This window comes from Cornus florida, unplaced genomic scaffold (assembly GCF_030987335.1).
Source record: "Cornus florida cultivar Cherokee Brave unplaced genomic scaffold, ASM3098733v1 CherokeeBrave_3.0.0_Hap2_Chr10, whole genome shotgun sequence".
Taxonomy (NCBI): domain Eukaryota; kingdom Viridiplantae; phylum Streptophyta; class Magnoliopsida; order Cornales; family Cornaceae; genus Cornus; species Cornus florida.
In genome coordinates, this window is record NW_026775580.1 from 88,158,431 (window position 1) to 88,170,570 (window position 12,140).

Below are 12,140 nucleotides of genomic sequence, written 5' to 3' on the forward strand. Positions count from 1 at the left end.
AGTCTTCCTGTTTTGTCTGCATCATAAGGCATTTTTGCTACATTTATGGTTTCTTGGGTCACAAAACTGACTTTTTCTCTTCGAAATTTACAGATAGCCGTCTTGTTTATTTGCAGGAGAAAGTCTGGAGCGACGTTCCTTCTACTAGGGTTCTGCTCTCCTCTTCTCTTCTTGAGACAATCTATAGAGATTCTCCAATGATTGTTTGAAATCCTAAGGAGCCCATTGACCTTGAGGCTTCTAATTCCGAGGCTAGCTTTTTATTGCCTGCCCCTTTCTCTTTCTCAATCAGCGATGGAACTTCCTCCTCTAAAACCTCGTACAACTAGGAAAGAGAGGGAGGCAGCTGCCAAGTTGCTGCAGGAGAGAAAGAACATCCTTGTTGAGGCGAGTAAGCTCCCCTCATCTCAAAAACAGAAAGGGATTCAGTTAGGGATCAAACGTTATTCTACAAATGATAATTCTCCTTCGTAGCGCCCCAAATTTATGGCTGGGGCTTTCGGGGGCAAACGTGCCCTAATTCCTTGTGCTGCTGACGTTGCCGAGGGTGATTTTGCGGGGTCCACTAAAAAATGGTTCCCTGAAATGCTGAAGGCTGATGGTTTTCCTCTTATCACCATCGGCGATTCTGGGGCTAAAGACCCGAAAACGCTGATGGGTTTAGCCAGAAGGATGTGGCCGCCCAAGGACGAGATTTTGCAACAACAGATGAGTGTCGACGATCTGCTTTCTCTTGCTCCCAAATCTATAATAGAGGTAATCTTTCCGACTCCTCTTTCCTTCTTTTTTTATATATTGGTTCCTTGACAATCCTCTGTTATTTTTCCACAGAGCTCTTTCTTGATGTTTGCTCTTATGAAAAAGTTGTCAGTTGACTCCCTTCAGGCGAATCAGACTGCCGCTCTTCAAAAGAAGGTGGGTCTTTTGGAGGCTTCTCTTGCCGAAGCGAAGAAGGAGAAGATCCAGCAGCTCAAGTCAATTGAGTATTTTGACAAGAGGGCCAAGGATCTCGAAAACAAGGCGGCTGAGCTTGACTTACAGCTCGGAAAAGCGAATTCTCTTATTCAAACCTGTAAGGATGGGGGTTTGGAGATATTCAACCGCTTTTCTCAGATTGCGAACCTTCGCTACGCTAAAGGCTTTAGGCTTGGCTTTGTTCGTAGCTTCCCTCTGAAGAGAGAAATTATGGTAATGCTGATGAGCATAATGCTGAGCAGGGGCTCTTGGTTGCTAGTGAATATACTGATCCCTCAGCTAGCCCTAGAGAGAACGAGTTCACTGCTCTACTAAAGGGCGAGGTGGTTACCAAGGTTTTGCCTCCTCTCCAATATCCTTTGGGCTCTCAAGGGTTACCTACTCTGTCGTTTGATGCCGCTTCCTCTACTCTAGTTAGGGTAGAGTTGGGTGGCGCCTTTTTTTTTTTTTTTTTTTTTTTTTTTTTTTTTTTTTTTTTTTTTTTTTTTGAGGTGTAAGGTATGTCCTACCTCGTTTGTAAAAACTTCCCCCCCCCCCTCCCCCTCTTTTTTAAGGATATGAAAGTTTCTCTTGCAACTTTCGAGATCATTTTTGCTTGAGCTCCTTCTTATGATTTGATTTTGATGCATTTGTTTATTTATGTGACTGGTTTTTGTGGCCGTTCGACTTTTTTGGGCTTGACCATTTTTATGATCAAATCTGATTGGGCGTTCGGCTCTTGGGGCCTTTGCCTATTTTTGTAATCGGTTCTTGTGACTGTTCGATTTTTTGGACTTGATCAATTTTCTGACCAAGCCTGATTGGGTGTTCGCCTCTTGGGACCTTCGCCTATTTTTGCGATCGGTTCTTGTGACCGTTCGATTATTTTGGACTTGATCAATTTTTTAACCAAATCTGATCGGGTGTTCGGCACTTGGGGCCTTCGCCTATTTTTGCGATCGGTTCTTATAACCGTTCAGTTTTTTGGACTTGATCAATTTTTTGACCAAATCTGATCGGGCGTTCGACTCTTGGGGCCTTCGCCTATTTTTGCGATTGGTTCTTATGACCGTTCGACTTTTTGGACTTGATCAATTTTTTGACCAAATCTGATCTGGTGTTCGGCTCTTGGGGCCTTCACTTATTTTTGCGATCGGTTCTTGTGACCGTTCGACTTTTTGGACTTAATCAGTTTTTTTACCAAGCCTAATCCAGCGTTTGGCTCTTGGGGCCTTCGCCTATTTTTGCGATCGGTTCTTGTGATTGTTCGATTTTTTGGACTTGATCAATTTTTTTATCAAGCCTAATCGGGCGTTTAGCTCTTGGGGCCTTCGCCTATGTGTGTGTGTGTGTGTGTGTGTGTGTGTGTATGGGTCTATCCGTTAACAATGGGTCGTAACAGGTCTCCATTTTTAAGGGAGTTAACCCGTTGATATTGAAACCGAATGATTTTGTTTTATCAATGGAGAAAATATTTTTTTCCTATTCAGAGTGGGATACTGATTTTAAAGGAAATTATTTATCCCAAAAGAAAGTGGGGAAGGCTTTGAATTATGGACCCTCTGATAATGGGCTGGGACTATCCATGGGTCTCATAATTCAAGGCCTCACCCGCTGGTTTTATACCCAATGGGTCATGCTTTAATAATAAAGGAATCTTTTCCTTTTTTGTCAATGTGGGATCTTGAGTTCTAAGAATAGGAAAACATCTTTTCGTTTGAAAAAGATGTGGGGAGTGTGTAGAGACCTCTGACAGTGGGGCATTTCGATGTCGTAAATGGGTTCCCATTGTCAATGGGTCCCACACACTGATAAGTAAGTAAGTGAGTAACCTTATAAGGAAAGCTTAGAAGTTTATCTTTTAAGCGATGTGGGACATCATTTCCTGTGAGTGAAGAAGTTTTATCTTTCTATAATAAGATTAAAAAGTATGAAATGGAGACCCTTGATAGTGAGTCCCATTGTGGGTTGCCTACTATTAGGGGTCCACTCCATTGTTTTTATTTTGTGTTATTTTATTTTAAATAACGATTAGAAGTTTTGTTTTTATCCGATGTGAGACTTTCAAAAAAGACAAATGACAACATTATTTGTTCAAAAGTAAAGTACTAGAAAGCAATGTACAATTACTTTATTGAAAGTACCTTTTCAAATTCATTGCATTCCTTGGTTTGGCTATTTTGGTGCCATCCAGGTGTTGGAGTCTGTAAGCTCCTTTTCCAATCACGTATGAGATTCGGTATGAGCTTTCCCAGTTAGGTCCCAATTTGCCAACATACTTTTATGATTTCAGGAGCACCAGGTCTCCTGGATTAAAACTTCTTCCTCTGGCTCTTTTGTTGTAGTTATTTGTTATCCTCTGTTGATAGGCTGCTAGTCGAATGTCAGCCGCTTCTCTTTTCTCTTCCAAGAGATTTAGATTGCGCTCCAAGAGTTGATTATTTGACCTTTGCTCCCAGGTTAAGCTTCGGATGGTAGGTGCTACCATTTCGGTGGGAATTACGGCTTCGGTTCCGTAAGCTAAAATGAAAGGAGTCTCGCCGATGAGGCGTCTCGGAGTAGTTCTGTATGCCCATAGGACATTTGGCAATTCGTCTAACCATTTTTCCTTCTTATCCTCGAGCTTCTTTTTGATGCCGGCAAAGATTGTTGTGTTAGTTATTTCTGCTTGCCTATTACCTTGTGGGTGATATACAGCCGATTTTTTTTTTATTGACTCCGTATTTGTCGAAGAAACGCTGAGTGTGTCGATTATCCAAATTTGGTCCAATGTCCATAATGATGGATCTTGGGATTCCGAATCTACATATTAGATTGTTCCAAATGAACTTTTTCACTTGGACATTAGTTACACTGGCGTATGCTTCTGCCTCTACCCATTTGGTGAAATAATCAGTAGCCAATAGGATGTACCTTTTTTGTGACACAGCTGTAGGTAGAGGTCCTACTACGTCCATTCCCCATTGGGTGAATGGCCATGGGCTGCTCATGGTGTGCATTTTTTCTAGGGGCTGATGGACAAGAGAGGCATATCTTTGGCACTTGTAGCATCTTCGGGAATATTCTTCTGCTTCTCTTGCCATGTAGGGCCAGAAGTAGCCTTGAGTCAGAGCTTTGTGAGCTAAAGATCTGCCTTCGGAGTGATTCCCACATTCCCCTTCGTGCAGTTGTTTTAACACTTCCCTAGACTCCATAGGGGTTAGGCATTTGAGGTAGGGTCCAGAATGCAATCACCTAAAGAGCTGTCTTCCTACAATTGAGTATTTGGCAGCCTTTATTCTTAATTGTCGGGATGCTTCCTTGGAATTTGGAGTTCCCTTCTTTCAAGGTAAGCTAGTATAGGATCTATCCAACTTGGTTCCCATGGGATGACTAATACCTGCATTCTTTTTGCGATACTTGGTGTATTTAGGACATCAATGGGGATGACTCGGGTTAGTGATTCGTCTGCTATGGATGCTACGCAGGCTAGGCGATTGGCCATCGGGTTATCTTCCCTCAGGATTTGCTGAAACTCAACTGTGTCGAAGTACTTCGCTAGTTTTTCAACCTCTTCTCAGTACACACACATTCTTCTTTCTTTAGGGATATACTCTCATGTCACCTATCTGGTGATGAGTTGTGAGTCACTATAAACTCTAAGATGTTTTACTTGGAGTTTCTTGGCCAGTCTGAGCCCCGCCAATAGTGCCTCGTATTCTGCTTCATTGTTCGTGGTCGGGAATTCTAATCGGATCGACTGTTGGAGTTTGGTCCTCTAGGGAGTTCTTATTTCCAAACCTGCCTCGGCTCCGTTCTGGCTGGAGGAACCATCGACGTATAACTCCCAGCAAGGGTTTTCTGTGACTTGTTGCTCTTCTCCTAGATCAGTATCCAAGAGAAAATCAACAATCACCTGTCCCTTCTTCGCGGTGTGTGATTCGTACTGAATGTCAAAGGAGCTCAACTCAATTGCCCATTTGGTAATTTGACCTGATAGATATAGTTTACTGAAGATTGCTCTGATTGGATGCGTTGTGGGAACTATTATCTAATGAGCCTCGAAGTAATGCCGAAGCTTTCTTTTAGCGTGGACTAGGGCGAGGATGATTTTTTCTGCCATTGAGTACCTGTTTTCTACGTCAGTCATGGCCTTGCTAGAGTAGAAGACCGGGTGTTGCTTTTTTCCCACTTCTCTTGCTAGAGCCGAACTGGTCGCTGATTGAGATATTGCTAGATAAAGGTACAATGGTTCTTCGGGCTCCGGGGCAGATAAAATTGGGGGATTTGTTATGTACTCTTTGAGTTTTGCGAGAGCTTCTCGTTGCTCTGCCCTCCAAATTTCTCCTTTTCTTACTTTGATTGCATCAAAGAATGACTTGCATTTGTCTGACAACCTGGATATAAAACGGCTGAGAGCCGCTACTCTTCCAGTGAGAATTTGGACTTCTTTTATGGTTCGAGACTCTTTGCTTTGTAGCAATTTTGCCAACTGGGTGGGACTTGCCTCAATTCCCCTCTTGTTCACCAGGCAGTGGCGGATCTAAGGGGGGGCTTGAGCCCCCCCCCCCCCCCCCCCCCCCCCCCCCCAAAAAAAAAAAAAAAATTTAGTATAGGTATATTTAGCCCAATGTTTTAAAGAAGAAAAAATTAGTAGTAGTATTAGCCTCCCCAATTTTAACCCATCCAAATAAGCCCAATATCTAAGTCACAATTTTAAAACAAAGGCCCAACTAAATAGATTTAAGCCAAATAAGCCCTAAACAATCAGTAAGCCGAAGCACAGAGAACTCCTAAATTCTTAATCTTGCAGAAATTAGAGAGCTCACTTCTTCTCTCCTTCTAAAGTCTAACCCTATTTCATCTAAAATTTTCATACTCTTTAATCTTTCAATCCCCAATTCCCTCTTGTTTAATATTAAAACCCCAATTAACAATTCCTGGATTCGCCCTTGTCACCAGGTGACCGAGGAACTGGCCTGAGGATACCCCGAACGAACACTTCGATGAATTTAATATCATTTTATTTCTTCTGAGAGTATCAAACACATCCTGCAGGTGTTGCCGATGATTTTTCTTGTCTTTGTTTTTTACAACCATATCGTCTATGTAAGCTTCAACTGTTCGGCCAATCTGCTTTTCGAACATTTTGTTGATTAACCGTTGATAAGTAGCCCCTGCGTTTTTCAGTCCGAAAGGTATGACTCTATAACAGTAGGTCCCACGTTTGGTAATGAAAGAAGTCTTCTTTTCTTCCGAAGCGGTTATCGAGATCTGGTTGTAGCCTGAATAAGCATCAAGGAAAGTTAGTTTCTCATACCCAGTCATAGCGTCTACCATCTGATCAATTTTGGGAAGCGAAAAGCTATCCTTCGGGCAGGCTTTGTTCAGGTTAGTGAAGTCGATGCATACTCTCCATTTGCCATTCTTTTTCTGGACAACCACTACATTTGACAACCATTGAGGGTACTGGACTTCTCTGATAAACCCTGCTTCTAAAAGTCGGTTGACCTATTCGGCAATGATTTTGTTCCTTTCGGGGGCGAATCTTCTCTGCTTTTGTTTCATTGGGTGATGGCTCAGGTCCATGTTTAGGCTATGACAGGCTGTCCGTGGGTCAATTCCCGGTATGTCCTAGTGATTCTAAGCGAAGATATCGGCATTCTGCCTTACAACCTCTGTCAGCTCCTCCTTTTTATTGGGTGATTGGAGCGAAGTTAACTTGTACTCATCCCCTGCGACTATCTGTATGGCCTCTAGGGATTCTTCGTTCGGGTGTTCCTCTTCTGGCTCCTCCCTCTCCTTGGGGGAGGAAGAGCCCGGTAATTGCTATTTCAGCGATTGCTTGCCCTTATCAGTTGGACAAATCGTTGTGTGGTAGCATTCCTTTGTCGTTGTTTGATCCCCCCAAATATCGATGACTTCTTTACCGTTTGGGCCAAGGCACCTCATAACTTGATGTAGAGTTGATGGGACTCCTTCCATGCGGTGGATCCACCCTCGACCCATTAACAAATTGTAGGTTGGATAAATATCCACAACCACAAAGTTCTCTTTCAGGGATCTTTTAGCCGCAGTGACTGATAATGTGATTACACTTATGGGCTCCACTCTTTTGCCGTCGAATCCTACCAAGGGGTTGTTGGTGGGGCAAATTTGATCTGTGGTCAGTTTTAGCTGGTCGAAAGTCCACTTTGTTATAATGTTGGCACTACTGCCGGGATCGATCAGTACTCGTCTGACCAAGCAATTGGCCACTAGCAAGCTGATTACTAATGGGTTTTCATGTGGGTGTTGTACCCTTCTGAGGTCTCCCTCATGAAAGGAAACCTGTGTCGGAGTAGGTCTGCAACCAACAACATTGATTTCGCTAATCCTTCGTAACTTATGGGCTTGCTTGAGTTGAATCCTGTAAGAATTCTTTGGCTGCTCGTCCTCCTTCAGACGGCCATGAATCGTATTGATTTCTTGGACATGATGGTTTTCCGCCACAGTCTTCAGGGTTGTCTGGGTTCGCTCAGATTACCTTTGTTGTTGCGAGTTAACTAGGTAGTCTGCCAATTCGCTTTTGGCTATTAGTGCCTCCACTTACCTTCTCAGGCTCCTATAACCATTGGTTAAGTGACCAAAATCACTATAAAACGCACAGTGCTTACTTTGGTCTCTTTGCTCCATTGGTTGTTTGATCGGTGGTGGGATCTGAAAGATGTTTCTAGCCTTAGTCTCTTGATACAGTCTGGCCAACGTTACTTTGAATGGTGTAATTTTTTCGGCCGTTCGAGATTTCTTTTCGGGTGTTTTTCCTTCGACGCTCGGGGGCTCCCAATAGACCCTTGATGCGCTCGGTCGTTCTTTTAGCCGACTTTCCACAGTGACCAGAGTCGCCCTTTGCTGCCTGGTTACTTCATTTTTTTCGAGTCTGATGTAGTTTTGTGCTCGTAAGTTCAACTCTGACATGTTAGTCAGAGTTTTCTTCACCAGAGAGGAGTGGAAACGCGAGCCTTGCACCATGGCTATCTTGAATGCTTCTATAGCTATATCCTGATTTCAATCTGGAATACCAGAGGATTCCATGTTGAATTGAGTGAGGAAGGCTTGCAGGCCCTCTCCTTTCATCTGCCGAATCATGAAGAGACTGTCAATGGTTTTTTTTTTTTTTGTTTCTTGTTTCCGCAGTACTGGGCAAGAAACGCTACGCACAATGATTCAAAGTTTGAGATTGACTTGCATGGGCGATTTTTGAACCACTCTAGGGCTACCCCCGTTAGACTAGATGGGAATATTTTTCACATGAACGGGTCGTTGTGTGCCTCTAGAGTCATTTCCTGAGTGTAATGGTTTAAGTGCTGGAGAGGGTCTCCAATTCCATTAAATTTGATGAACTTTGGCATTATAAATTTCTTAGGTCTCGCAACCCGTTCTATCTCATCGGTAAAAGGAGTCTTCACTATTGATGCACTGAATTCCCTCGCCATGTCTTCGGGCATTTGGGCCTTCAGTCCTTTGATTCATTCGTCCATTTCCTTTCGGAGCCTAGCGATAAAGTCATTCCCTGAAGATGGTTGATCAATTGCTGGGACCTATGCTTCCTTCCTACCTGAATCAGCATCATCCGATGGATGGACCTTGGTGGCTCGAGGTCCTCCCATAGTAGAGTTTCCCAAGATGCGGGATTAACTTGTTGTATCGTTGGTATCGTTCAATGCTCCGTTGAGCTGTTGTCGTGGAACCCTCTGCTGGAGAAGAGGGTTATCAGGACTTGGCTCCAGAGGAGGATTTTCGCTCTACCGTTCGGGCGGTGGTTCGATTGGTGGATCATTCCGCCTAGCGTCTCCCCGAAGTCTTTCGTTTTCCTCGCGCAGAGTGTTGATTTGCACTGCATTGGCTTCTTGAGCCTATCTTAGTGCGTTGATCTGCTCAGTACTGGCTTCATTGGCTTGTCGAAGGACGTTAAGTTGTGCTTGCATCTCTTCACATATTTACTGCATGGTTTCTAGTTGTTGTGGTTGTGCGGCGTCTGATCCCGTTGCCATTCTGGATCAAAGTTGCATACAAGTAATAAAAAACGGATTTTTTATATTGAGTTCCCACAGATGGCGCCAAAGTGTGGGTGCAATTTCTCACACCCAAACACTTAGAGAAACAAATCAAGAGGAAATGCACAAAATATTGATGAGACAATCAACAATTTTTGAAGAGAATAACCATGATGGGAATTCGATGCTCTTTCATTCTCATTCGGACTCTATTTATAAGCTTTTTTCAGAGAATTTACATGGAGCCGTTTTCTGGCTTTATTCCCAGACTTGGGTATTTATGCCTACTGATCGTGTGCATACTTTTATTGCAAGCGTTATGGACTTATGGGTTTATCGAGATTGGGTTATCCATTTGGCGTTTATATCAAGTGAAGCTTCCTTTATTTAATTAGGTTGAAATGGCATATGCATATGGCTTCTGTTGTTGGGCTTCCGGGTGTTTTTAGTTTAGTAACAAGCTGCTCTTTTGCTGCCATGTGGTGTGTTATGATTGGTGGGGAGTTTTTCCCTCCACAGAGAGTGAATTAATAAAAAAGCAACAGAGCAAAAATGGAGTCAAAGAAGTAAAAGGAAATTCGTAGGGAGAGAGAAAGGGCGAATAAATCTGAGAGCTACAGTAAAAGGAAGTAATTCCTTGCTACAGTACAGAAAATAGAGAAAGTGAAGATTTCTCACTTTCTCTTCTCTTCACAAAATTAGAAAGTACTTCCTTAAAGCGAAAATGTAACTAAACATGATTTTCACTTTTGATTCTTATTTTAGGAATTGATAGTAGAAATCAGGAATTAATTCCTGTTACTAAACAGGCCCTTTCTGTGTTAACAAAGGGTTTTTTTTTTTTAATTTTCCAATGTATCGTAAAGGCCACTTTTGCTTCCTTATTTGGCTATTTTGACATTTATCTGTCAATGCTCTTGTATTATCATTTGGAGAGAGAAATTATTCCATTGTCTTCGTCTAATAAAATATAGATTCTACAATTAAATGTAATGAATCCGCAAAAGTGTACAAATGTTTTTTTTTTTTTTGCACAATAATTCCTGGCTAGGCTACAATTTTATGTATTTATATAATTTTACATCGTTTCTTAACCGTAGTTAGTTCTCCCTCAACTAAAGGGATAATTTGCAATAAATTGAGATTGTATTGTTATTAACAAGTAAATAAGTAAGGATGATATTTTTTTAACTTTCTGAAATTACAAGGAGGTCCTGCAAGTCTGGGTGTGCCTGTAGAAGTTAGTGGCTGGGCATTCATTATTGGGTAAAGTACATCAACACCCTTGAGGTTTGGCATAAGAATAGGTAGATGAAAGTTGTCATATTTTTGGACAATCACACCCCCTCAAGTTTGATAAAATGGACAAAGACACCCTGACAATGGTGAATTGACTTTATTACCCTTTGATATAAAAATTGACAAATAAAATTACTTAAATTCCCTTGAATCAAATAAGTTTAAATGGGTTATTGGGTAAAACCCATATGATAAATCCAACTTTTTTCTATCTTTACGCTGTGTGTGTGTGTGTATATATATATATATATATATATAGTCTGTATAGACACGCGGGCACATATTTCATGATCACCACCATAAATCAGCCCCATTGCCGCATCATCATCATCATCAATTTATCAACGGTGACGAGCAAGGGAAAAGAATTCGAAGGATGAAGGCTTGTAATTAGTGTTTATTTTAATAGAGAGAGAGTGTGATATATATATAAACCTATATATATATATTTACAAATTTTAGGGAATTATAGAGGGAGAAATGTTGGCAGTGGTTGGGGGGTGAAGGAAGAGAAGCATTTAACATGGAGAAGGATTTTGATTCAAAGCTTAGGATTCAGAATGATTCATCCAATGTTGAGAAACTACAGAGATCTAGGAGCTTTGCATTCAGGGCACCACTGGAGAATTTTACCATCCATGACTATGAATTGGGCAAAGTATATGGGGTTGGTTCTTATTCCAAGGTTAGGTTTTTTTTTTTTTTTTTTTCTCTCTCTCTCTCTGTTGTTCTTCTTTTTATTTATATTCTGTATATAGTGATTCTTTTTTGATTTTGATTGTATTAATCTGATTTGTGCTCATTATAGATTATGGTTTGTTCTGGTTTAAGAAGATTTACCTTTTAATATTTGGGGAACTTCGAAACTGTATAGTGGAGATTTGAGATTAAATTAGAATAAATGATAGAGAAGATTTGCCGTTGAAGATGGTGAGCCGCTCGACGGGCGGTGGTTGGAAGGTGTGGAGGTGGTGCCATGGCCGAAGTTTTCGGGTCTGGCTTGGGAGTGGTGGTGACTGTTGTGTGGTTGTGTGTGTATATATATATTTATATATATAGGGAGATGAAAAGGGTAATTTGGCCATTTAAGTATTTTGGCCATTTAAGTATTTTGGCCATAATTAAATTAGAATCTGTGCAGTGGAGATTTGAGATTAAATTAGAATAAATGATAGAGAAGATTTGCCGTCGAAGATGGTGAGCCACTCGACGGGCGGTGGTTGAAAGGTGTGGAATAGGTGCCATGGTCGAAGCTTTCGGGTCTGGCTTGGGAGTGTTGGTGACTGTTGTGTGGTTGTGTGTGTATATATATCTCTATATATATAGGGAGATGAAAAGGGTAATTTGGCCATTTAAGTATTTTGATATTTTATAATTAAAATTAATAAAATAGTGAAGGATAAAATGGACTTTTCACATGTTTTAAGGCTTTGTTTGGATGGCAAATTTCACAAGGGGTATGGTTGTCCAAAAATAGACAAACTTTCATCTGGGTGTCCTTTTGGTAAACCTCAGGGGTTGTCTCTGTGCTTTACCCTAAGATTTAATTGGTTTCTTACACTATCGATTAATTGAGGTAGTTGGATTTAATATATAATTAGGAAAAAAAAAACAAAAAGAGATAATTTTTTTTTTCATAGTTGGTACTCACACGCACATGCCTTCATAGAGACTTAAACCATTGACCTCTCTTTGGGAAATAAGAGTCTGATATCGTTAGGTCATTGACTCGTTAGTAAAAAAAAAAACTAAATATTTAATTATGAATTAGTTAGTCCATGACATGCCAGGATTGCAATTAGGAAAAAAGAAAAATAAAACATTTGCCATTTTTATTTTATTTTATTTTTTTATAGCATGAAAACGATATCA

The 12,140-nt window shown here is 41.1% G+C and overlaps 1 protein-coding gene across 1 annotated transcript; it reads right to left on the minus strand.

Moving 5' to 3' along the window:
* Nucleotides 1-3,235: 3,235 nt before the first annotated feature.
* LOC132278086 (uncharacterized) lies at nucleotides 3,236-6,261 on the minus strand. Its single transcript, XM_059779911.1, has 4 exons — nucleotides 5,981-6,261; nucleotides 5,064-5,330; nucleotides 4,735-4,955; nucleotides 3,236-3,756 (listed from the first exon to the last, which is right to left on the minus strand). Exons 1-4 carry the CDS (start codon nucleotides 6,259-6,261, stop codon nucleotides 3,236-3,238), a joined length of 1,290 nt encoding a protein of 429 aa, XP_059635894.1.
* Between the last annotated feature and the right edge of the window lie 5,879 nt (nucleotides 6,262-12,140).